At 42.8% G+C, this 26,417-nt stretch overlaps 3 protein-coding genes and 1 pseudogene across 10 annotated transcripts in view; 2 read left to right on the top strand and 2 right to left on the bottom strand.

Moving 5' to 3' along the window:
- LOC112679081 (protein pitchfork-like) overlaps window positions 1–26,417 on the top strand; it is an 83,328-nt gene that overhangs the window by 17,334 nt on the left and 39,577 nt on the right. For 3 of the 8 annotated variants that reach the window (XM_049110980.1, XM_049110978.1, XM_049110981.1), the window contains exon 4: window positions 512–639. In XM_049110980.1, the coding sequence (XP_048966937.1) occupies window positions 512–639 (128 nt within the window). Of the gene's footprint in view, window positions 1–511; window positions 640–2,118; window positions 2,237–3,227; window positions 3,462–26,417 lie in introns of those variants that run through there. The other 5 variants (XM_025478556.2, XM_025478555.3, XM_049110979.1 and 2 more) reach the window with 3 other exon arrangements.
- Window positions 4,242–4,801, bottom strand: LOC112679080 (60S ribosomal protein L21-like). Its single transcript, XM_035717432.2, has one exon. The coding sequence runs from the start codon at window positions 4,772–4,774 to the stop codon at window positions 4,292–4,294; it is 483 nt and encodes a 160-aa protein (XP_035573325.1). The 5' UTR covers window positions 4,775–4,801; the 3' UTR covers window positions 4,242–4,291.
- On the bottom strand, window positions 15,082–25,161 carry PGB1 (pepsinogen B1). Its single transcript, XM_049110976.1, has 9 exons — window positions 25,002–25,161; window positions 24,282–24,438; window positions 23,011–23,128; window positions 22,392–22,510; window positions 21,504–21,703; window positions 20,039–20,161; window positions 16,622–16,769; window positions 15,613–15,711; window positions 15,082–15,385 (listed from the first exon to the last, which is right to left on the bottom strand). Exons 1-9 carry the CDS (start codon window positions 25,055–25,057, stop codon window positions 15,233–15,235), a joined length of 1,173 nt encoding a protein of 390 aa, XP_048966933.1. The 5' UTR covers window positions 25,058–25,161; the 3' UTR covers window positions 15,082–15,232.
- Window positions 16,888–17,650, top strand: LOC112679028 (mitochondrial transcription rescue factor 1-like; annotated as a pseudogene).

The raw sequence follows: 26,417 nt of genomic DNA, 5'->3' as shown, positions 1-26,417 counted from the left end.
AAAGTAATAAAAATTGAAAAAAATAAACTACAAAAATAAATAAAGAGGAGTTCATTGCTATTCTGACTGGTGACATAAAGAATTACAAGGTAAACACTAAGAATGTTGCAGTTCTCATCTCATATTCTATTTTTGTGCCTGGAGCCATGTTAAAAAAACAAAAAAACAACTTAGTTCTTTTTTTCCAAAAAGACCAAAAATAAGTGTCTTATGTATTAATATTTTAGTACTGTTAAGTTTCTTTGTATGAACAGTACTGTTAGCACTCTAATAGTTTAGCTTTGTATTTATTATACTGATTTTATATATATAAAGGTTTATATATATATATGAAGTTTAAAAAATTGAATCATGTGGTATACATTCTCTTAAAGTTTTTTATTTGGCATCAGTAGTGACTTTGTTTTGATGCACATGTTATAGACTTTCATTAAAAATGCTTATTTTAGTAGGATTTAATATATATATATTTTTTTCACCCTCTAACATGTTATTTTTTTCTGAGAAACAGGACATGATGCTTTACCCAGGCATGTACCAGGTTGCAAATCCTCAGGAGCAAATACACAAACAAAATTTTGCACCATTTAATGCCTTGTTGCCTCGATTTAGGACATCAAAGGACTCTTCTTATCCTGGGTATGTCTCCTCTCTTCTGGAGCACTTCACCAAACAGCAATAGGAAAGAATGTACAAAGGAGGGGTTCCATCGAAACCATGGCAGCTGAATAGGAAACCACCCACCCATCTTTAAAGCACCAACCTCTGACCTTCCAGACCTCTGGCATTATAGAACTCTAAATCATAGTGGTTCATTCAATCAACAGTTATAAGTGTCAGGCACTTTCAAGGGATCCAGCGATTTTGCACAAACCCATCACACAAGGCTCCTCATTCCTTGGAACTTACACTCTTGAGTCCAGACAGATGGGAAGCAAATACACTAAAATAAACAAACAACAACAACAACAACAAAAAAAAAAAACCCAATGGTGATAAGGATGGTTACCATATAATTAAGCAGTCAGGCAATGACACGTCTGAGAGTAAGCTTACTAATTATACCAAGACAGTAGCCATGAGCTAGGACTGTCACAGGCACACCAGGCAAGGTGGTGACCCGGTGATGTGCTATCTGTGAAGATGGTAAACAGGGTGGTGGTGATGGGATGGGTGGCGCTACTTTGGCAAGGATGTCCAGAAAGTTCCTTAGGGGAAATGACACTGGATCTGAAGTCTGAATGACAAGACTGAGCCAGCCCTGTGAAGATCTGGGCCAGGGCTTCCCAGGCAGGAGGAGCTGCAAGTGCAAAAGCTGTAAGCTGGGGAGGAACTGGTGGGAAGAATAAGGAGGAGGCTGGTGTGGCTAGAGTGTGGTGAGCAAGGAGGAACTGAAAAGAGAAGAGAGAGGCTGAGCACATGGTCCCTATAGACCAAGTATTTCAGGAAGCCATTCAGCATGTATGGAGCCGAGAGGCAAAGGGTCAAGGTCTTTGGTTTGCTCATGAGAAATCCAAGGATCAGTGGCTGAGCGTAACTTTCTCAAGGTCAAAGTAAGGAAGTGGAAGTGTTGAACATTGGCCCCTATGTTCATTCTAAGTATGATTTCTTTTTTTTTCCCAAGTATGATTTTCAACACAGCAAAGAGTCTACCCCAAAGACCAAGTGTTATGAGCAAAGGCAATTATAAATGCCATGTCAATCAAAATGTAACTGGTTTTGCCTTCTTGTCCTGCAATTGCTGATATTGCTGATTGAATTATCATTACACTTTTATCCCCAGTTTCAAAGCACAGCAGTACTTGTTCATGACTTTGGTAGGCTATTTCCTTACCCACCACTCCTGGGATCCTCAGCCAAGGATACTGAGCTGCCAAAATGTTTTTCAAACTAGAGTCAATTTTAATCTTAACTGGGATGTCAAGATTAGATATATTTAACACTCACACCTAATCAGAAATACATTAACAGGCAAGGGACCTCCACACTTGCCCCACATTAAAAAGATGATTAAGATGTTGCCTGTTTCTCAAGGAATTAGACCAAGTGCAGATATAGATGGAATTCATATATGGCTACTAAGTCATTGCACGGGATGCTTTGTATTTTCATTTCTAGCCCTGGCACATATAACCCAGAGATGAAACCACCCCCCAAAATCACCTGGCCAATGAAATTTGGATCTCCAGACTGGGCTCAAGTTCCATGTCTACAGAAAAGAACCCTAAAAGCTGAGGTATAAGACTGGAATTGTGTAGAACTCTCTATCTGGTACTTTCATATGTGTCAGAGGTTTTTATCCAGGAGTGTCTGAATGAGCTTCAGACAGTCCTTGTTCCCCTGACAGGATATGCAGTTTTGTGCGAATATGCATATGGGTATCTTTTTCTGACAGTTTTGTTAAAATTTTTAAAGGTGGATACAATGGAAAAAGTCACATTTTATTACCTAATCCTCAAGTGTAGGAGCAGGAGAATTATACCTTGATGATAGAGGAAGAAAATCAGGCTCTGATGGATTAAGTGACAAGTGCACGTTGACAACTGGAATCTAGATCTTGTGATTCCTAAGCCAGTGCTCTTTCCATACACTACTAGAGTATTAGATCATCAGGGGGCTGTAGAACATTCTCAGAAGAACATGGATTCAGGGGACAGATTGCCTGGGTTCAAATACTAGCTCCCATATTACTGGCTGTGTGATCTCGGGCAACTTTTCTAAGACCCAGTTTTCCTTACTTTAAAATGAGTATAATAATAGAGTCAATCTGATAACATTGTAAAGATCGAGCTAATGTAGAAAAGCACTTAACATAGTACCTATAACATAATGAATGCTCAATCCATGTGAGCTATCATAATTCCAGTGGTGCCATATTTTAAGAGGAAGCTTGGATTCATTCTACTACTATTTGTGAAATGCCTAGAGTAGCAATGTTATCATGTTAGACATATGCGTAACATTCAGGAATCAAACATATACTCTTTGTTTTTGAGTAGTTTGCCAATTAACTTGGAGATTTACCAAGTAGGAAACAATTCCTAGCGGGACAGCAGAGTAAGATGACAGAGTAGCTGTTGACAGAATCCTAAGACTAGGCTCCAATGGGGTGGGCTTCAGCTGGGCCACAACAGTGGTGATGTGCAGTTCATTTTGCACAGCCAGGAAGACAGAGGCAGAGGCTTCTCGCTGGAATATTGACCTAGACAAAGTTCCTTCCATTGCAGCTGTCCACTGACAAGGACTTCAGAAAGCACCGGAACCGTGTGGCCTACCTAAGCCTGTTTTACAGTTGAGGAGCTGTGACTACCTTCACCCACTCCTCCTGACCACAGCTCCAGGATTGAGGACAGAGCTGGTCTTCCGCCTGCACTGCTGTACTCTCTTGTCTGCCAGCATGGGTCCCAGGGAGGGGAAGGGGCTCATAACTACTTTCTGTGTGAGAACAGAAAGACTACTTCCGAGCATTCTGTGTCCATGTGCTGGTTTGTCATTTACATACATACGTGGGCCTGGAGGGTTCCTGCCCAGCGTTCAGTGGGGTGGCTCCATTGTACTTAGATGCTCATGGGTCTTTGTCCTCATGCTAAGTTCCCAGGTTCCAGTTTTATGTCATCTACCACTAGCCCTGGGAACAGGGGCTATTGGCCTCTAAGTAGCAAGGATTGGATGGCTTCTTTGGCTTATACTTGGGCTTCCTACACACAGATGATACATACAGGCAGAGTAAAACATTTATATTTTAGAAACTCTTCCAGATTTCTGAGTTCCTGGCATGCAGTGGGCTGATACGGATTTTGTTGCCTTTCCCAGACTGATATTAACCTCACTGAATCAAAATTCCCCAATTCCAGGGAACCTGAATGGCTCTGTTAGTTAAGCATCTGTTTTTGGCTCAAGTTGTGATAGCAGAGTCCTGGGGTTGATCCCCATCAGGTTCCCTGCTCAGCAGGGAGCCTGCTTCTCTCTCTCCTTCTACCACTCCCTGTGCTCATGCTCTCTCTCAAATAAAATATTTTTTTTATTTTTTTTTATTTTTTTCTAGGAAATAAAAAATTTAATGGGGAAAGACAGCCATGCAAAGAAATAATTACAGCTTTGAGTTAAGTGTTAGTAGAGACATGAACTAAGTATGAAAATACAGGAGAACCATTTCCTTCAGCTGGGGAATATTAAGAAAGGCAGCCTTGAGGAAGTGGCATTTGAGGGAAACCATGACATATGAGTTGAAATTCTTTTTTTTTTTTTTTTTTTTTTACAATCCTGAGGTCTTTTATTTTCTTTATAGTTATCATGCCATGAATTCATAGGGAATGGGTTCCAGCAGTTCAGGCTCCTTTCCATTGGTTCTCACAAAGTGTGTTTCTGTGGGTGGGGCAGGCTCCCGCTTCAGTTGGACCCAAGTACCTTTCTCTTTGGCTTCCTTCTTTATCTGATCATTTTCCTTCACACGCTTCAGGAAGCTACCTCGGCTCTTTGAGTGTTTAATATGCTCAATGCGGACATTAATTCTCTTGGCAAGAATCTTGCCCTTAACTTGTTTGTTTACAACAATGCCAACGGCATGCTGAGTAACATTGTAGACTCTTCCAGTTTTGCCATGGTAATATTTGTGGGGCATTCCTTTTTGAACAGTGCCCATTCCCTTGATGTCCACAATACCACCTTTCTTATAGATTCGCATGTATGTGGCCAAAGGAACAACTCCATGTTTTCTAAAAGGCCTAGAGAACATATAGCGGGTACCTCTCCTCTTTCCCTTTGTGTTGGTCATTTTGGCAAATTACTGGAAGATGGCGGTTCCGAGTTGAAATTTTCTAGGCAGAAAAGACATGGTAAGAAAGAAATTGCTAAGCTGGTGTTGCTCAAAATTTCTTAAGGAAAGGAATACGATAAGGATGGAGTTGGAGTTGGGTTATAACCTAAAGTAACTTTTAGGGAACTCAAGATATCTGTAGTGTTATAATTTTTATATTAACTATGGGTTCAGCAATTCTACACTCTGCCACCTATTTTCATAAATAAAGTCTTATCAGAACACAGGCACACTCTTACATATGCTTTTGTATTACAACTGCAGGATGAAAAGTTGCAAAGCATCATCTATCCACAAAACTTAACATATTCCCTATCTGAACCTTTAATAGAGTTTACACTAGAGCTATAGATTAATAAATCTCAGAAAATATTGAGTTAAAGCATGTTTCAATATTATAAAGAATCATGTCATATAAACCTTTTTTTAAATAAATTTATTTTTTATTGGTGTTCAATTAACCAACATACAGAATAACACCCAGTGCTCATCCCGTCAAGGGCCCCCCTCAGTGCCTGTCACCCATTCACCCCCAGCCCCCGCCCTCCTCCCCTTCCACCACCCCTAGTTCATTTCCCAGAGTAAGGAGTCTTTATGTTCTGTCTCCCTTTCTGATATTTCCCACACATTTCTTCTCCCTTCCCTTGTATTCCCTTCCACTATTATTTATATTCCCCAAATGAATGAGAACATATAATGTTTGTCCTTCTCCGATTGACTTACTTCACTCAGCATAATACCCTCCAGTTCCATCCACGTTGAAGCAAATGGTGGGTATTTGTCGTCTCTAATGGCTGAGTAATATTCCATTGTATACATAAACCACATCTTTATCCATTCATCTTTCCATGGACACCAAGGCTCCTTCCACAGTTTGGCTATTGTGCACATTGCTGCTATAAACATTGGGGTGCAGGTGTCCCAGCGTTTCATTGCATCTGTATCTTTGGGGTAAATCCCCAGAAGTGCAATTGCTGGGTTGTAGGGCAGGTCTATTTTTAACTCTTTGAGGAACCTCCACACAGTTTTCCAGAGTGGCTGCACCAGTTCACATTCCCACCAACAGTGTAAGAGGGTTCCCTTTTCTCCGCATCCTCTCCAACATTTGTGGTTTCCTGCCTTGTTAATTTTCCCCATTCTCACTGGTGTGTGGTGGTATCTCATTGTGGTTTTGATTTGTATTTCCCTGATGGCAAGTGATGCAGAGCATTTTCTCATGTGCATGTTGGCCATGTCTATGTCTCCCTCTGTGAGATTTCTGTTCATGTCTTTTGCCCATTTCAGGATTGGATTGTTTGTTTCTTGGGTGGTGAGTTTAATAAGTTCTTTACAGATCTTGGAAACTAGCCCTTTATCTGATTAGTCATTTGCAAACATTCTCCCATTCTGTAGGTTGTCTTTTAGTTTTGTTGACTGTATCCTTTGCTGTGCAAAAGCTTCTTATCTTGATGAAGCCCCAATAGTTCATTTTTGCTTTTGTTTCTTTTGCCTTCATGGATGTATCTTGCAAGAAGTTACTGTGGCTGAGTTCAAAAAGGGTGTTGCCTGCGTTCTCCTCTAGGATTTTGATGGAATCTTGTCTCACATTTAGATCTTTCATCCATTTTGAGTTTATCTTTGTGTATGGTGCAAGAGAGTGGTCTAGTTTCATTCTTCTGCATGTGGATGTCCAATTTTCCCAGCACCATTTATTGAAGAGGCTGTCTTTCTTACAGTGGATAGTCTTCCCTCCTTTATCGAATATTAGTTGACCATAAAGTTGAGGGTCCACTTCTGGATTCTCTATTCTGCTCCATTGATCTATGTGTCTGTTTTGTGCCAGTACCACACTGTCTTGATGACCACAGCTTTGTAGTACAACCTGAAATCTGGCATTGTGATGCCCCCAGATATGGTTTTATTTTTTAAAATTCCCCTGGCTATTCGGGGTCTTTTCTGATTCTACACAAATCTTAAGATGATTTGTTCTAACTCTCTGAAGAAAGTCCATGGTATTTTGATAGGGATTGCATTAAACATGTAAATTGCCCTGGGTAACATTGACGTTTTCACAATATTAATTCTGCCAATCCATGAGCATGGAATATTTTCCCATCTCTTTGTGTCTTCCTCAATTTCTTTCAGAAGTGTTCTATAGTTTTTAGGGTATAGATCCTTTACCTCTTTGGTTAGGTTTCTTATGCTTTTGGGTGCAATTGTAAATGGGATCGACTCCTTAATTTCTCTTTCTTCAGTCTCATTGTTAGTGTATAGAAATGCCACTGACTTCTGGGCATTGATTTTGTACCCTCCCATGCTACCAAATTGCTTTATGAGTTCTAGCAATCTTGGGGTGAAGGCTTTTGGGTTTTCTATGTAGGGTATCATGTCATCGGCGAAGAGGGAGAGTTTGACTTCTGCTTTGCCAATTTGAATGCCTTTAATGTCTTTTTGTTGTCTGATTGCTGAGGCTAGGACTTCCAGTACTATGTTGAATAGCAGTGGTGAGAGTGGACATCCCTGTCTTGTTCCTGATCTTAGGGGAAAGGCTCCCAGTGCTTCCCCATTGAGAATGATATTTGCTGTGGGCTTTTCGTAGATGGCTTTTAAGATGTTGAGGAATGTTCCCTCTATCCCTACACTCTGAAGAGTTTTGATCAGGAATGGATGCTGTATTTTGTCAAATGCTTTCTCTGCGTCTATTGAGAGGATCATATGGTTCTTGGTTTTTCTCTTGCTGATATGATGAATCACATTGATTGTTTTACAAGTGTTGAACCAGCCTTGTGTCCCGGGGATAAATCCTACTTGGTCATGGTGAATAATTTTTTTAATGTACCGTTGGATCCTATTGGCTAGTGTCTTGTTGAGAATTTTTGCATCCATGTTCATCAGGGATATTGGTCTGTAATTCTCCTTTTTGGTGGGGTCTTTGTCTGGTTTTGGAATTAAGTTGATACTGGCCTCATAAAAGAATTTGGAAGTACTCCATCTCTTTCTATCTTTCCAAACAGCTTTAGTAGAATAGGTATGGTTTCTTCTTAAAACGTTTGATAGAATTCCCCTGAGAAGCCATCTGGCCCTGGACTTTTGTGTCTTGGGAGGTTTTGGATGACTGCTTCAATTTCCTCCCTGGTTATTGGCCTGTTCAGGTTTTTTGTTTCTTCCTGTTCCAGTTTTGGTAGTTTGTGGCTTTCCAGGAATATGTCCATTTCTTCTAGATTGCCTAATTTATTGGCGTATAGCTGTTCATAATATGTTTTTAAAATTGTTTGTGTTTTTGGTGTTGGTAGTGATCTCTCCTTTCTCATTCATGATTTTATTAATTTGAGTCTTCTCTCTCTTCTTTTTAATAAGGCTGGCTAATGGTTTATCTATCTTATTAATTCTTTCAAAGAACCAACTCCTGGTTTTGTTGATCTGTTCCACAGTTCTTCTGGTCTCGATTTCGTTGAGTTCTGCTCGAATCTTTTTTTTTAAATATTTCATTTATTCATTCATAGAGACAGAGAGAGAGACAGAGACACAGGCAGAGGGAGAAGCGGGCTCTATGCAGGGAGCCCGACGTGGGACTCGATCCAGGGTCTCCAGGATCACGCCCTGGGCTGCAGGCAGCGCTAAACCGCTGTGCCACCGGGGCTGCCCAGTTCTGCTTGAATCTTTATTAACTCTCTTCTTCTGCTGGGTGTAGGATCTATTTGCTGTTTTTTCTCTAGCTCCTTTATGTGTAAGGTTAGCTTTCGTATTTGAGTTCTTTCCAGTTTTTGAATGGATGCTTGTATTGCGATGTATTTCCCCCTTAGGACTGCTTTTGCTGCATCCCAAAGATTTTGAATGGTTGTATCTTCATTCTCATTAGTTTCCATGAATCTTTTTGATTCTTCCTTAATTTCCTGGTTGGCCCTTTCATCTTTTAGCAGGATGGTCCTTAACCTCCACGTGTTTGAGATCCGTCCAAACTTCTTGTTGTGATTTAGTTCTAATTTCAAGGCATTATGGTCTGAGTATATGCAGGGGACAATCCCAATCTTTTGGTATTGGTTCAGACCTGATTTGTGACCCAGTACGTGGCCTATTCTGGAGAAAGTTCCATGTGCACTTGAGAAGAATGTGTATTCAGTTGAGTTTGGATGTAAAGTTCTGTAGATATCTGTGAAATCCATCTGGTCCAGTGTATCATTTAAAGCTCTCGTTTCTTTGGAGGTGTTGTGCTTAGAAGACCTATCGAGTATAGAAAGAGTTAGATTGAAGTCACCAAGTATAAGTGTATTTTTATCTAAGTATTTCTTCACTTTGGTTTTAATTGATTGATGTATTTGGCAGCTCCCACATTCGTGGCATATACATTGAGGATTGTTAAGTTCTCTTGTTGGATAGATCCTTTAAGTATGATATAGTGTCCCTCTTCATCTCTCACTACAGTCTTCGGGGTAAATTTTAGTTTATCTGATATAAGGACGGCTACCCCTGCTTTCTTTTGAGGACCATTCGAATGGTAAATGGTTCTCCAACCTTTTATTTTCAGGCTGTAGGTGTCCTTCTGTCTAAAATGAGTCTCTTGTAGACAGCAAATAGATGGGTCCTGCTTTTTTATCCAGTCTGAAACCCTGTGCTTTTTGATGGGGTCATTAAGCCCGTTCACGTTCAGAGTTACTATTGAGAGATATGAGTTTAGTGTCACCATGATATCTACTCAGTCCTTGTTTTTGTGGATTGTTCCACTGAACTTCTTCTTAAAGGGGAATTTTAAGAGTCCCCCTTACAATTTCTTGCAGAGCTGGTTTGGAGGTCACATATTCTTTCAGTTCCTGCCTGTCTTGGAAGCTCTTTATCTCTCCTTCCATTCTGAATGAGAGCCTTGCTGGATAAAGTATTCTTGGCTGCATGTTCTTCTCATTTAGGACCCTGAGTATATCCTGCCAGCCCTTTCTGGCCTGCCAGGTCTCTGTGGAGAGGTCTGCTGTTACCCTAATACTCCTCCCCATAAAGTCAGGGATTTCTTGTCTCTTGCTGCTTTAAGGATCTTCTCTTATCATTGGAATTTTCAAGCTTCACTATTAAATGTCGAGGTGTTGAACGGTTTTTATTGATTTTGGGCGGGGGTTCTCTCTATTTCCTGGATCTGAATGCTTATTTCCCTTCCCAGATTAGGAAAGTTTTCAGCTAGGATTTGTTCAAATACATATTCTGGCCCTCTGGCCCTTTTGGCGCCCTCAGGAACCCCAATTACACGTAGGTTTTTCTTCCTCAGGCTGTCGTTTATTTCCCTTAATCTATCTTCATGGTCTTTTAATTGTTTGTCTCTTTTTTCCTCAGTTTCCCTATTTGCCATCAACTTGTCTTATATGTCACTCACTCGTTCTTCCATCTCGTTAACCCTCATTGTTAGGACTTCTAGTTTGGATTGCATCTCATTCAATTGATTTTTAATTTCTGCCTGATTGGATCTAAATTCTGCAGTCATGAAGTCTCTTGAGTCCTTTATGCCTTTTTCTAGAGCCACCAGTAGCTGTATGATAGTGCTTCTGAATTGGCTTTCTGACATTGAATTGTAATCCAGATTTTGTAACTGTGTGGGAGAGAGGACTGTTTCTGATTCTTTCTTTTGAGGTGAGGTTTTCCTTCTAGTCATTTTGCTCAGTGCAGAGTGGCCAAAAACAAGTTGTATTGGGAAAAGGGAAAAAGAGAGGAGAGAAGGAAGGAATGGAAAGAGAAAAAGAAAAAAGAAAAAGGGAAGAAAAAAAAGAAAAAAAAAAGAAAGGAAAAAAATGGGTGGGGGAAGCGAACAAATAAAAAAAAAGAAAAACACGGGGGAGTATCTTCTGATTCTGCATACTTTAAGTCCCTTGACTTCCCCTGGAACTTGTCCGTCTAGTTGGTCTTCTGGGGGAGGGGCCTGTTGTGCTGATTTTCAGGTGTTAGCACTTGGGAGAGCTGCTCTGCCCCCTGCCTGGTGCAGGGCTCAGTGGGGGTTGTTTACCCTGTGAGGCCCCAGGAGGAACAACCACAGTGGCGGCGGCCAGCTCTCCAGCCCTGGAGTCAGCTCCCGCAGTAACTACAGAGCTCTTCGTCAGCAGGACCTGGAGGCTCCGGGGCTGGGCCGCTGATCTGCTCAGCTCGGGGCAGGAGCATCTTGCTGTCCTGTGCCCTCCTGGCCTCTGCCTGTCCTGGAGGGAGGCCGGATCCTGGGCTGTGTCCCGGCGCCCATTGCTCCCAGCCTGCGCCGCTGGATTCGGCTCCGGCGGCACAGTCCCCTCCAGGGAGCCGCCGCCCGAGCCCATCCAAGCTGCTCACGCAGCCGCACAGCCCCCTCCACACAGAGCCTCTTCCTCTGCCCGAGCCCCTCCGAGCTGCTCCCAGGCCGGCGCAGCAGCCCCCTCTCCACGGATCCACTGCTGGAGCCCCTCCAAGCTGCTCCAAGCTGCATTCCAGCTGTTCTCTCCTTAAATCTCAGGCTGAATTCATAGATTTTTCAGGATAATTTGAAGGTTATCTAGGTAATTTGGTGGGGACAGGTGATTTGGAGACCCTACTCTTCCGCCATCTTGCCTCTCCTCTCTCAAATAAAATATTAAAAAATATCCATATCTCCCAATCCTTCATCTATGTCACTTGTCACTTATCATATAAATTGAGTTCCAACCATGTGTCAGGCACAATGGCAGGGACTGGGGATACAGCAGGAATTGAAGTAACCTCTTCTACTGGTCCAGAAGCTACAGAAGCAGAGCCCAAGTCTAGATCTATTCAGGGGATGCCTGAATTGCTGGAACACACCTCTAGGTCTTTGAAATGTTGTATTTTGTTCCTTTAGTACTTTCTAGCAATCCACAGAGAACCTCACTCTTTGAATTCTGATATCATATCTGGGTCAGATACACAGGGGTCTTTCATTTCTATTTAGGTCTTTCAGCTATGATTATGAACCTAGGAAAATGTCCAGAGTTCTAGAGCAGATGCTCCACAGGGAACAAAGGCTATGCATCTATCTGGAGTTGAGTTTCTGGGGGAGCCCAGCGGAGGGCTGGTCAACAGCAGAGGAGCCCTGCCAGCAGAGCCCTCTACCTCAAATATCGTAGGTCTCTCCTCCGCTAAAACCCGTTATGGGGCCCCTTGACTGGAGAATCAAGTCCAGACATTTAGCAAGACCCTTCCCATCTGGCCACAACCCACCTTGGATGCCTCATTTCCTGCTATCCTCTCAGGTGCCTTGTGTCCAGCCAGTTGAGATATCCTGCCACTCGCTGTTTACACAAATTCTCCAGCCTCTTTGCTGTTCTTATGCTGATTTCTGCATGAGATCCCTTTTCTAACTTTTTCTACTCAGTGAGTCCCTCCTGCATATAGTTCAAGATGAAATCTAGCATGCTTTCCTTTGTGATACCTTCCTCTTTCCTGCCACTCTCGGGCACCATTCACTGTAACAGCACTTATGTCACTTGTATCATCATGAATTTGGTGGTATATAATTGCTAAGCACTTGTTGTCAGAAGACATGTCAGATCTGGGGACTTAAAGAGAATAATAAAGTCTCTCTCCTCTAGATCATAATTGAGTTGGGGAGACAGATGTGCGATGAGTAAAATACAGTGCATTGTGTAGTGCAATGTCAGAGGTACAAAGTGCTGTGGGAGGAGGAAAGGAGCAGTAATTACCTCTCATAGCTGTTGAGAGGGTAGGCAGAGGAGATGCAAAAAGATGTCAAGGACCAGGGAAGATTTTACTTACACAAAGACATTTCAATAAATACTTTATGAACAAATGAATGATATTTCATAAGTAGTGATGACATAAGAAATAAAAGCTCTAGAATACTTTTACAAGTGTAACCCAAACATAGACTAGGGTCCATGTGGCCACTTTCTGCATGAATTACATTTAAAAACCACATTATAGGGGATCCCTGGGTGGCGCAGCGGTTTGGCGCCTGCCTTTGGCCCAGGGCGTGATCCTGGAGACCCGGGATCGAGTCCCACGTCGGGCTCCCAGGTGCGCATGGGGCCTGCTTCTCCCTCTGCCTGTGTCTCTGCCTCTCTCTCTCTCTCTCTCTCTCTCTGTGACTATCATAAATAAATTTTAAAAAAAACACATTATATCTGCCAAAAATAATTTAAAAGGAATTCCAATCTTTTTTGTCTCTTGCAGAACATTAAAAAGTCTCTAATCTGTGGGGTCTAGGGTGGCTCAGTCAGTTGAGTGTCCATCTGACTCTTAATTTTAGCTCAGGCCATGATCTCAGGGTCTTGGATAAGCCCCTCACGGGCTCTGTGCTCAGGGGAAAATCTGCCTGAAATTCTCTCCATCTCCCTTCATCCCTCCCTCTACTCATGTCCTCTAAATCAATCTCTCAATTTTTAAAAAACATCCTAATTTTTAAGTATATGCAACTTTTCTCAAAATCTTCCTCCTACATGCTCCCCCAGATATGTTGGTGTGGAACATCTCCCCCAAGAAATTCCAAATTCTAAGTTTCTATTTTCGTCTCCCCCACCTATAATTTCTATTCTTTCTTTCTTCCCTGTTGCCTTCCAGCTCTTTTTTTATAAATTTATTTTTTATTGGTGTTCAATTTGCCAACATATAGAATAACACCCAGTGCTCATCCCCATCAAGTGCCCTTCCAGCTTTTTAAAAATCTCATTTACTCCTCCTCTTTTTACCTTTTTTGACCTAGTGGCCTCTCTCTTTCTCTCTCTCTCTCTCTCTTTCCTTCTCCAGTCCCTCAGTCTGTATACATATAACATAAATAAGAAACAGGAATCAGACAGACAAGATCTTTATTAGTGTGATGGGGACAGAGTGGGAAGGTGGGAAACAATCACACATTAATAAATCTTGTCCCCATCCTACAATGATAGACAAGGTGGAATAGACCATAAGCTGTGGAGAGCTGCTCTTGGTTGCTAGTTTCTAGAATCCAGGAGCAGAGAATTTCTAGCTTTGGCTTTACCAATACCTTATGTTGCTCCAGTGGCTGAGGACAGTCCCTGCTGATGAATTTCAGCTTACTCATGAGAGTTTCTAGCAATCATATCTCCATCTCAAGATCTTTGCACTCTATAGTTGCAGCCGACCACCAGAGCATGAATAGAGGTGATACTGAGGCAGGAACAGTGGCTGACAGGGCAGGGATGAGAATGCAGGTGAATTGGGGCTGAACTGAGCTCCCTTCTCTCTGACCAAAAAAAGGCCATATCTCGCATAAAAAGAAACACAACGGAAAGAAAAAGGAATGGCCAAAGTGCAGACATTACCCAACTCCTTAAGATCAACTTCATTATGGGTTGGTGGAGGGGAATGATGCCAACAGTGTAGAAAAATGGATACCTCCATCCATCACCACCACCCGCACACATCTGGGTTGAGAATTCTTTGCATCTTTCTTTCCAGGTATGTCCTTCTAATTACATTTCTTGAAACAAGTTTGAACTCCAGAGCGATACCAGTTTTAACTCCATAAAGGCAGCATTACTGCATTAGAAGAAACCACTGCAGATGATTGTTCATAACCTATTATGGAATGTGAGTTCAGCTACTGGGCTTACTTCAGACAGGAAACATGCTCAAGAGCAATATGTTGTACTTGCTAGAAAATTCCTAGTGTGCCAACGCCATGCCTCATTTGTAATTGTGTGCCCCCATGGCTAACATGTAGCAGAGTTTATTATATAACAACAGAATTAAAAAAATGTTTAATGCACAGTTTTGGATCTGATTTTAACACTACCTGTATGATAACAGGTCTGTGCCTCTCCTTCTTATACTGTAAAATGAGACTGGGTTTCAAAACTCAAAAACTTTCAGGACCAGGCGGGTGAATTGTATATGCGAACAGCTTGAGACCATCTGTATTAAGCAGGGAGGAATGGGGCCTGTGAAAATACCAGAAACTATTCATTAAAAATGTGCTACTCCCTTCAAGAAAAACTACCATTTTCTGATCTGTTTCCTCAGAGAGCCAGTTTGAAACATTCTCTAAGGTTACTTTTTTCTTCTTTAATATTCTTGAGTTAGAGACTACTCTGTTTCACATTCTTTTCTAAGAACGGAGTGAAAATTGTCTTGGAAGTGCCAGTGCTGGGAGGACTGGTCACCTCTACAAGAGTACCTCATGTAGGTACTACTGTGTCCTTAATGTCTGTGCTGTGCGTCCTCACTCAGAAACCTTTGCTCCATGTCCTTTCCCATTGGTCAATTCACAGATTCTCCCAAAGAGCTATTGCTAACTCAATTTAGAAGAAACTACTATAAACAGAACACAAGACATTTGGAAGGAACAGCAAGGATTTTTGGAGATTCTTAATTTATTAGTTGCAGGAAAAAAAGACTAGTGCACAGAAGGGTCAGATAGTCCAAAATGCTTCTGTCAGACCAGAGAAACAGTAGGGCAACCCCAGAGTCCTGCTGGAAGGATGGAGACAGCTACCTTTTGCTAGTCTAGGAAGAGAGGGCAAAACCCACTCTGTTGGCAGCCATATCAAAGACTGTGTAATATTCCCTGAGGAAGACATCTCCCAGAATCCACAGAGGCTGCCCATTGGGAGAGGGCAGGTAGGTGACTTCAATCCCGAGTGTGCAGTAGCCATTGTTCTAAAAATACAAAGAACATGAGGATATAACCAGGTAAATGGAAAGGCCTTTCCCCACAGGAACTTCCCACCCTATATTCCATGACACCTATAGGGTCTCTGGCCTCTTGTTCACCCTCAGCCCTGCCACTGATGACTTCCCATAGGTGCCCAGATGTGAGCTGGGACACAGAATGGCATTTTGGGTCATCCAATCCCATATTCATGGAGCCTGGGGTGTATACATACATTAAGAACATAGGTAGATGGAGGCAGAGGTAAAGGTGACCCGCTGATGACAAAGGTGATGGTGGGCATGCTCTGTATGGAGTTGCAGTTGACCACAAACTGAGAGAGAAGATAAGCAGAACTGTAGAGTGGCAGGGGACTGAGGGCCCAGACAAAGGTCCTGAGTTCCCCTTTCCCAGTGAAGCCATCTTCCTGACCTTCCAGCAGACGTTGGTTGAGAGCATGGAAGGCAAAGCCCAATTCACAGGCACAACACTGACCAGGTGCTTCCGCTTTCCTGGGCCTCCTTGAACACATCTCAGCTCCAAGATTCCAAGATCTTGGTTGTACTTTTATGGCCATAATGAGTTAGACTCTTTTCAGATCACAGGATTCTACTGCCAGAATGTACCACTTACAGAGAAGCATGGGCACACCCTGTGGAACTGTGCTTTTGAAAATTCATACCCACACTTGTGTGTACCTGTCAATATACTACACACACACACACACACACACACACACACACACACACTGAAGAATCAAGATTTACTCTGACTATACTAGACTCTTGCATGCAGGAGGAGCAAACTACAGAAGTGTATATAAAGGGATCTGGGGTAGGCACAGGAGGCTGCACAGAGTAAAAGCCAAAGGAGAACTCCTAGACAAGAAAAAAACCCAAGTGGAATGGACAAATGGAATATGCCTGGCTCTGTTGCATATAGTCAAATGACAGTGGCCACATCAAGGTGAGATGTGTTCGTAAGGCTTGCCCAGGAATAGTCACCCCTCTTGACAACCATTCAGCCCATACTTATGGTATGGAGTTGGTATTATTCCCTCCCCATACCCATTCTTGCGTTGAGGGTTCATGATTGAAAGAACATGGTGTTCCCCACCTGTTATATCTGACCAGGGGGACAGTTCTCTACCATTTCTTCCTCTTGTCTCTCATGAACTCATTCCACTCAGGCTCCTATGCTGAGGCTGCCTGGATGTGCGAGGAACCTTTCTTCTGGGTACTCACATTGCCACTTTGATCTTGCTGGGCTCCTGTTGCCTTCACAAAGGAGTCCAAGTACTGCTGAGGAACAGTCAGTGGGAAGGTTCCTGTATCCACGATGCCTTGACAGCCCTGAGAGCACAAGCCAGTGGCCTGGTTACCGATGAGAAACCTGAGGGGAACACCAATACAAAAAGAGTCAGGTGTTTCTAGGGATAACTGGGTGACACAGTCAGTTAAGAGACTGACTGGTTTTAGTCTGGGTCATGACCTCAGGGTCAGGAAATTGAGCCCTGGCCGAAGAGGAAGAGGACTCTGATGAAGAGAGTGATCATGAGATGAGTGAGCAGGAAGAGGAGCTCGAGGATGACCCCAGTGTGGTCAAAGACTATAAAGACCTGGAAAAAGTAGTGCAGTCTTTCCGGTATGATGTTATCTTAAAGACAGGCCTAGATGTTGGAAGAAACAAAGTAGAAGATGCATTCTACAAAGGTGAACTCAGGCTGAATGGGGAAAAATTATGGAAGAAAAGCAGAACGGTAAAAGTGAGAGATACATTGGATCTTCTAATTGGAGAGTATAAAGAAGCTGAAACAGAGACGTCATGAGAGTTCTTCTGAAAAAAGTGTTGGAGGAGAAAACGGAAAGTGAAAAGTACAGAGTGGTCCTACACCGGTGGAAAAAGTTAAAAAGTTGCCTAAAAAGAGTATGTCTAAATAAATGGATTGCTTTTTACAGATAAGGCTGCTTTCTAGTGATGGGAGAAAGGGCCGGCTTCAAGAGGACATTTTTATCAAAATAAAGTTCTCTTACCTTCACTGGAATCTGCTGAGCTGTTTTAGGGAAATTGGGATCCAGAGCTTGGAGACACTGCCCATGGCCTGGATTCTTCTCCAGGGCTTGATTTGTGCTCATTTTGACCTCGTTTTGGCCTCGTGAGCGTGAATGAGATGTGTGCTGAATGAACTAACCCCAGAGAGGGTTTTAATGACTAGCCTGCTGTTTCCCACATTAACTACCTCGGGAGTCTGTGTAAAATAAACTGGCCTTGTTTGTGCTTTCAAAAAAAAAAAAAAAAAAGGAAATTGAGCCCTGCATCAGGCTCCATGCTCAGTGTGGAGTCTGCATGGGATTCTCTTCACCCTCTGCCCCTTAACCCTGCTCTCTCTCTCTCTCTCTGAAATCATTCAATCTTTATTTTTATTTTATTTTTTATTTTATTTATTTTTTAATAAATTTATTTTTTATTGGTGTTCAATTTGCCAACATATAGAATAACACCCAGTGCTCATTCCATCAAGTGCCCACCTCAGTGCCCATCACCCAGTCACCCCCACCCCCCGCCCACCTCTCCTTCCACCACCCATAGTTCGTTTCCCTGAGTTAGGAGTCTTTCATGTTCTGTCTCCCTTTCTGACATTTCCCACTTATTTTTTCTCCTTTCCCCTTTATTCCCTTTCACTATTATTTATATTCCCCAAATGAGTGAGACCATATGTTTGTCCTTCTCCAATTGACTCACTTCACTCAGCATAATACCCTCCAGTTCCATCCACGTTGAAGCAAATGGTGGGTATTTGTCATTTCTAATGGCTGAGTAATATTCCATTGTATACATAAACCACATCTTCTTTATCCATTCATCTTTCAATCTTTTTTTTTAAAGAGAGGGTCAGGCACTTTTGCCATAAATAAGTCTGACATTCACCCCAATGTCCAACCCTACAGCTCTGAAAATATGCCACTTCCAAAAATCCAGGCTATATCTTGACACTGTATTCCATGTAATAATTCTGTGTCTTTGTGACTATTGGAGTAATATTCTCAGTTTTGCTCTGGTAACCCCTCCAGCTCTGACTGAAAGCACTGGGGAGGTAGGGACTGTGTCTTATCCTCTTTACTCTGCCTATATGAGGCCCAGAACATAGTGCCAAATGTAACTAGCACTGGTAATCACTTAATAAATACACATTGGCCATCTACTATGTAAAAGGCACTCTTACAAGAATTATGATGATATAAAGAGGAGTAAATTGTATTCACTGTGTTCAAAGACTGCATTCTAATGACATGAGATAACACCGTACATGAGGCACAACACGATAGGACAGCAGCTGATGATCTCCATAATCTAGTCCTATGTGATTCAGTTCCTGATTCCTCATTCAGCTTTTTCTGCAGCTCTACCCTTCCTCTTCACTCCATTTATATTTTGAGCACGGTTGGTGAATCAAGGCACTTGGATATAATGGTGAACAAGATAGACACCACAAACCTAACAGAAACACACAAATGGTACTTAATTGTAGTCCTGGTGAGTGCCATGAAAAAAATAAGGAGGCCAGAGAAGAGGGACTTGATCTACTATGGGTGTGAGAAGTAGTCGGTCAGACAAGGATTTTTCAGAGAAGAGATGCTTAAAGGGTGAGTGCCATTGGTCCAAGTGACAAGACCCCTCTATTCCAGGCACAGAAAACTACTTGCCAGATATTCAACTGCTTATCTCCCTGTCTATTCATGCACATTGGGCTGGTGTCCCTGTGGCTACCCTGAAATGAGGAGATACAAGTTGGGATACACGCCAGTAATACTATGGGACTGAAAGAGAGATTGGGCCCCTAAGAGACCTTTTCGAGGGGGAGAGGACTTCATCTGGGCTCAGAAGGATGCACCCAGGACATGAGGGGGGCACTTCAGGTGATATAGTCAAAAGAGAAGCAGCAAGAGAGTCATGGCAAGGTGTAAGGACATGGTGAAGTCTGTGCTGCACATCAGGAAGTGGTGGGAAGGCTGTACCCGTAGGAAGTGCCCTGCTGTTATATATGGTCTTGAGTATAGGCCAAAGAAGTGTATCTTTAATTGGCAGTGATGGAGATTTCCTGAAGGCCTGGAGTGTAGAAGTAACTGAGTCATAGTCCTGAGCTATGGATCAGATATCCCTGGGCTCAAATTTGGAAATTTGTGAAATGTATGACTTTGGATAAGTTACTTAACCTCTGAGCCCTGATTTCTTTATCTGTGCAATGAAATATACTACTGACCACCTTATAGTGCTGCAGTGAAATACACATACAATAATATATATAAAATATTTAGCACAGTATCTGGCACATAGAAAACATCGATGACAGCTATTACTCTTACTTATGAAGGACTTGATAAAGATTGTGCTACTTGAGATAATGAAGCTTCAGGGAACAAAGACATGGGTTCACAGAAGTCTAGGAATGCCAACCTGCTGGCATGACAAGGCTCAATGACAAGTCAAAAAGTTTAGTCTAGAGCTAGATGCCAGAGTCTACTGAGCTCCTGGAATAATGAGCATGAGGATTTGCTGATTCTTTATGAAGTTTGTGCCAATGCAAGAACAGGAAATATTGTCACACTGGAGGAACACCCTAGGGGTATCCACAATCCATAGGAATTTTCCTCTGTACTTACTCATCGATGGCAACCTGCCAGTACATTTCCCGAGTGACTGGAGCCCAGACGATCTCACCAGAATAAAACTGTGTGTCCACACCTCCCAGGATGAGCTCTCCACCATACTCATAGGTTGGTTGGCTGGGGAGAAAAGGAGAAGAGCACAAGTTCTTCCCATAACTCACATAGTTTCAGGCAGCTCCTCCCTCCGCTTTAACTATCCCTCTGTCTTTCAGACACAGAGGAACCACAGCACAAGGGGTATCATCCTCTGACCTGCTCTCAGACTCTACCAGGCTCAAGGCACAAGGGAGAAGAGGCTGCTCAGAGGAACACCCAGAATATCAGAGAACTGGAAACACAGACTATTCCCATAAAAGAGGAGATGGAATTGGAAACTAGGCCTGTGAAAACAAACTATCAAAGCATTCCAGAGAAACTCTCCTGGGGTCAGAGTGAGAACAAGAAGAAATACCTCAGGGAGCACCTGGGATGGGGCCTGACAGAGAGAGAGAGAGAGAGAATGAGATCTAGTGTGCAGTCAAGAGGATACTCCTGTCGTGCTCATGTTGGTAACTAGACACAGTGCCTGGCTGGCTCAGTTCGTTAAATGTCTGCCTTTGGGGTTCTGGTCACAAACCTGGTATCCTGGAATTGAACCCTGCATCAGGTTCCCTGCTCCATGAGGAGTCTGCTTCTCCCTCTCCCTCTGCCCCGCTGCGCTCATGCTCTCTCTCTAATAAATAAACAAATGTTTTTTTTAAAGTTCATAAGTAGACAGTATTAAAAGGATTTGGGTCTCTTCTCTCCCCTACTCTGGGCCTGCCACTCACTGAAGAAAGACATTTGGACCAAGCACCCTGAGGATTGTTGTTCAGGAAAAAAGATTCAGTGAGTAAAGTTTGCCATGAAAGCTCAAGGCTACTAGAGTAGGAAGAGTACTGGATTTGTGACCAAGATATTTGCATTTGAGTCATGGCTTCATATCTACATTGAGTTAGTGGGTGACCTTGACATAGATCACATGTTTGAGCCTGAATTTCTTTTCTGGCAAAAAGAATCCAACAGAATTTTTGAGATGTTATTTGACGTTATTACTATGAGAACACTTTGGAAAGTCAGACATATATTGCAATATCGTTGCATTGTTGTTCTCTTTCCTAGCAAGTTATCACCAGGCTTGTTTTATAGCTCTACAATTGTACAAAGCTAATGAAATAACTTTAAATTTATTCATCAAAATCTGAGACACTATAGTTCATTTTAAAGAAAAGAATCATCTTATGGTTTATGGCCTGAATTTAAAATACTTCTAGTGTATTTAAAGTAAAATTCCCTCCAAAATGAAATAATAAAATTTCAGAGATGCATGAATTTCATAGAGCAACCTATACTCATTGTATCAGGAAACTTTGAGACCTCAGCCCTGAAGGCACACACAGCACCTCATTTGCTGAAAACTACCCAGGGCAAGGGTACTTACGGAGAGAAATAGAAACTGAAGATGGGCTGGGTGAGCTGGCCCTGCTGCATCATGTTCTGCAGGACTGTTGGGCCATTATCTACTGCCAGGTTGGAGTAGGCCATTCCCAGGATACCATCAAAATATGAATAGTAAAATGGGTAGTTGGGTTCATTCTCACTCATGCCAAATAGCTGGTTATGGATGACAATGTTCTGAACCTGGGACAATCAGAAAGAAAAGATTGACAATTCAGGGGGGCAAATCCTTCCCAGACGTAGGTGCCCAGAGAATGGAATTAAGACCCTTTATTGGGAGAGGACCCTTTTTTGGGAGAGGAGGTTGGCTTCTTTCACAATTAGCACAATCATGGGGTAGGGTATGTAAAATGAAAGAACAAGAGCATCATTCAATGATGTGTGTCTTGGAAAGAAGAGTGCAAGTATTGAGGAAGTGTTGTGCAGTTAGTTTCCACTTCCATGGACAGTGAAAGGACAGTGGCGGGTTTTATATTGAACAATCCACCTGCACAAATGACATAGAAACTGTGGGTGATTGATGTAAAGAAAAGAAAATACTGAAAGGAAAGTCTTCAAATACCTAGAGTGAAATCATGTGGAAAAGAAAGCAGATGTACTCCATGTGGCTGCAGAGGGCACGTTAAGAACACGGAACACAGTCACAGGGAAGCACAATGTAGAGTCTGCTGCGATCAGGACTGCTTGGGGGAGAGGTGGCAATTTTTGTTTTGGGAGAAAGGTTTAATTAGATGGCCTTTGGCATCCTTTCCCACAATTAGCTTCTGGGAATTTGTACCTATTTAGTAATCATGAGACTCTCTGATAGATGAAGGCTCTAGAAAAGGGGAATCAAAGAGCAGACCCACAGAAGTATGAGAACAGCACTTACAGTCACAGTGTCATATCCCAGGAGCACAGTCAGGCTCCCAAAACCATAGGCCAGTGTATAGGTTTGCTCGCTGCTTTGGTAGGTGGAGGATCTGCTGGGGTTGAACCTGTTGTGATTGGCTGTGTAAGATTAGAATGGAATGTTAATGTCAATACACTTTCCAAAAAACTTGGAGGACATCTATCTTTGATGGCCTAAGACCATCAGACCAAGCCTGAGATTGGGCCTCAGCCTCAGATCCTTTATGCTGGAGACAATCTGTGGCCCCGAAAAGACTGTCCCCTTGGGAAACAGATGCTGCCCTAATTCCTTCCATTTCCTAAGGGATTGCTCAACACAAAAGTGCCAGGAATTGGGGCCAATAGGAGAAAGCTGAGGAAAGGGAACAATGTAGAAAGGAATGGAAGCTTTGGTCTATTTCTGCTGTCTCTCTCCAGAACTGTAGTACTTGTGAAATCTAGACCAAGGCAAGATTTCCAGATGGTCTGAATTTAAGGAGGATGATATCAAGGGTATGCACTGGGAACTTGGGACTTTGATGCTGAGTTTGTGATCAATTCTGACTTTGCCCCACCCTCTTCTCCTATCTGTGGGTGGGTGGTGATGGTGGTATACTCACAGCAGGCCTGGCTCTGGCAGTAGGTGGAGGGCACCCACAGGTTGGAGGAGCCTGTATCAAAGAGGATCAGGAAATTTTGTGGTGGTGTCCCAATGCTGATCTCTCCAAAGTAGTAGGACTGCAAAGACAAAAGATTGTCACTCTCATTCAGCTGCCAAGTCTTGTCTTGAATAGGGAGAGGTTGACTCACTAGAAGCAACATTTGTCCAAATCACTTCCTTGGGGGAGTTAATAACTTCTCCTTCCACAAGGTTTCCTTCCTATCTGGAGCTATATTCAATATTTCCGATTTTTGTCCCTAATTACAAGCCTGTGACTAGCTGAGTCTGGCAAGACGATATCACTTCCAAAGCTTTTTGTACATTGTATCACGTAATACCTCCATGGATTTATCATTCTGTGCCAGAACATGCAAAGTTGGAGAAGCAATCACTTTTTTCTTCACTCCCAGTGTCCATCCATCCTCCCCATTTCTCTCTCTCTCTCTCTCTCTCTCACACACACACACACACACACACACACACACACCCCTCTTTCTCTTCCAGTGTTAGATATTTCCCCACCATTCTTCTCCTTCTGGTCACGCAGTAGCTAAGGCCCCAGGAAACCTAGAATGAGACGTAGCATGGAAAGCAAAAAGGTAACTTCACTGAGACACAGTTTCAGTTCTAAGTGAATTCGGGCCAGCCACGTCACTTACCTGCCTCTTCCTACACATCTATAAGAAAGGGGAAGTCCAAGTAGGAAATCCCTAGGGTGGCTTCTAGATCTGACACGCATGTAACACCTCACTAAAGACAGCCTACAGGACACCAGTATGATGAGATGCCCTGAGCAGACACTGCAGCCTAAAGAATGTTCAAATACTTGCTCTGAGTACCAGTGTATGTTTCCAAAAGAGAAGATATATAGCAGCTGGGGCCACTGGAGATTTTGCCTGGCAGCTTTGCACGTGCTCTCCTTCTTTCCCCTGCAGCTCATCACTTGGACTTCCTTCCTGGCCCTCTCAACTGACTTGAATATGTCACTGTGAATCTCTTAACCATATAAAGAGAGCTTTAGAGAGTGAGCCAGTAATGAGAGGAAAGAAGGAAGGAAAGGAAATACTATAGTGTCAAGTGGTACCAACTCAAAATTATCCAGATACTTTCCATAGGAAGGTGAGACATAGGTTTAGTAAAAAGACCAAAATCAGACTAATGGGAGGTCTAAATAGTATCAAGAGTGCTTATTAGCCAAAGGTTATGGACATTACCTCCCCCTCCACTTACATCCAGGTAGTTGGTGAAGGGCTCATAAGCAACAGCATCATTATTGAAAAGATACTTGGCAGCTGGGTCAACCTTTGGGTGGTTCCTCAGGAATGTCTCTAGGACACCCCGCTCTTCCATCACCTGGCGGATGGACTTGCCTTTCTTCAGGATAATTCTGTGGAGAATAGGCAAACAAAAGGAGTGAGCTTCACCTTTTCCATTATAGCAATCCCTTCAATGACCTGATCTGGAGTTTCCAAACCTCCCTAGTCCTCTTAGAAGAGCCTCTTATAAGAAATCCTCCTGGATTTTAGTGAGTTCTGACCACTGCAGTCACTCCAGCATTTCCAGCAGCATTCCTAGCCTGAAAATCCACTACAAGGTATATATGGGGTTTCCTGCTTGCATATTGTTTCCAAGGAATAAATTTCTGTTTATCCAAAGTCCCTCCTATAAACTTGAGACATGAGCCCTGTATCCCTCTTTCTTAGCCAACAAAACACCAACGTACCTTTAAAAACATACACACACACCACACACACACCTACATACTCATCATCATCATCATCATCATCATCCATTTTAAGTCTTTGGTCCCTGTGGTTTTGGGGTTCATGTACCAAGACACAATCTGCCCGCTTTTCCATGAGATCTGCAGGGGAAGGCCTTTGCTCTTCCCCAGCTTCTGATGCTGCCTTGGGGCTGAATATCACTGTAAAGCTGAATCCCTATACACACCTTTCCACACCCTCTGAGAGGTGTAGGCAAACCAAAACCAAGACCAGGATCTTCATGGTGCTGATTTCTGTGGCCCACAGACACACAGGACACAGTGGCACACCCAAGAGTTGGAACAGACAGAGGGAGATTGAGTCTCTCTTTTATACCCTGATCTCCCTGCACTTTCCCCCTGTTGGCATGTGGGCTTCTTAGCCTTGTACCAGCTTGTGCTCCTACACATCCATGGGTTCTGTTTGTTTTTCCTTCTGGCAAACACCTTGGCCTTTAATGTCCACTCTGCAGTCAATTTAAAAAGTGATTAGTGGCTTTGCTGATGGAATCCAAACGATATGATAACAAATGTGAAATGCACTGGGGACGAAGGATCCTGGTGCCCACATCTACTGGGAAATGGGTGCTGGCAACTTCTGCCAGAACAATCTGTTCTTTGGCTCCAAAGTCCATGTGCTTTCTGGAGATTTACAGTAGACTCTCCACTTCTGATTCCCCTTTTCCTTCCTGTTCCTCTCATCAGACTCATCTATAGTCTTCTGCTGTGATTCTCATAGCCCATGGCACTCTGATCTGTATTTTCTGTTTCTTAGTTCTCAATTAGCCAACGTTGATGGAAAGTCTACTCCATCTTAGTGCTTAGTGCTCACTTCTGCACTAAGCTCTGGAAGTACAAAGAAATTTCGGAAATGGTCCTGCAAAGTCGGCATCCTGCCTAATGACTGATACATAATCTAATTACAAGATGATGTGATGGCTCTACCATCCAAACATGTGTTGAATGATTGAGAGTGATAAGGACAGTATTCATGAAGCAAGCACAGACAAGAGGTGATAGCTCCTGGGGGGATGGAAAAGCTTCAGGGAAGAGGTTACATTTGAGTTAGGATCTTGCAGGATGATAGATGAGAGAGTGAGGAAAGTGGAAAAGCCACTGGAGGCAGAGGCAAAGCCTGAGCAATGGCACCCAGGAGTGCAGTTTGTGTCACGAAGTCAGAAAACACTGTGACCAGTGTGGCCAGAAGAGCAATTCCCAACATGGCCTCTGCAAGCCAAGACCCACCCACAGGACCGGCACTGGGTTTTCTCAGTCCTCCTCATGACAATTAGCTCTGGAAATTATTTTCTTTTTTTTATTTGGAAATTATTTTCTACTCAGGATTCCCTTGCAATGGAAAGCACTGTAAAAATAAAAGGAAAACTCTTGATTCTATAAAACTATATGAAAGCAGCATATATTCAGCATCCACAGAGTATTAACCTGTCTTCCATCAAACTATTTATTATGCCTCATACTGGTGGAGCACACCCTGGAGCACCTGGATAAAACTTCTGGAGCACATCACTAGGTGTTCACAGGGGCGTGACTGGATGGTGAGGTGGACCTCGTACGTCAGGCCAAGCAACATGGACTTTATTCCT

Source organism: Canis lupus, chromosome 6 (assembly GCF_003254725.2).
Source record: "Canis lupus dingo isolate Sandy chromosome 6, ASM325472v2, whole genome shotgun sequence".
In the NCBI taxonomy this organism is placed as follows: Eukaryota; Metazoa; Chordata; class Mammalia; order Carnivora; family Canidae; genus Canis; species Canis lupus.
Note: the sequence above shows the minus strand (reverse complement) of the source record. Positions and strands in the feature narration are given on the sequence as shown.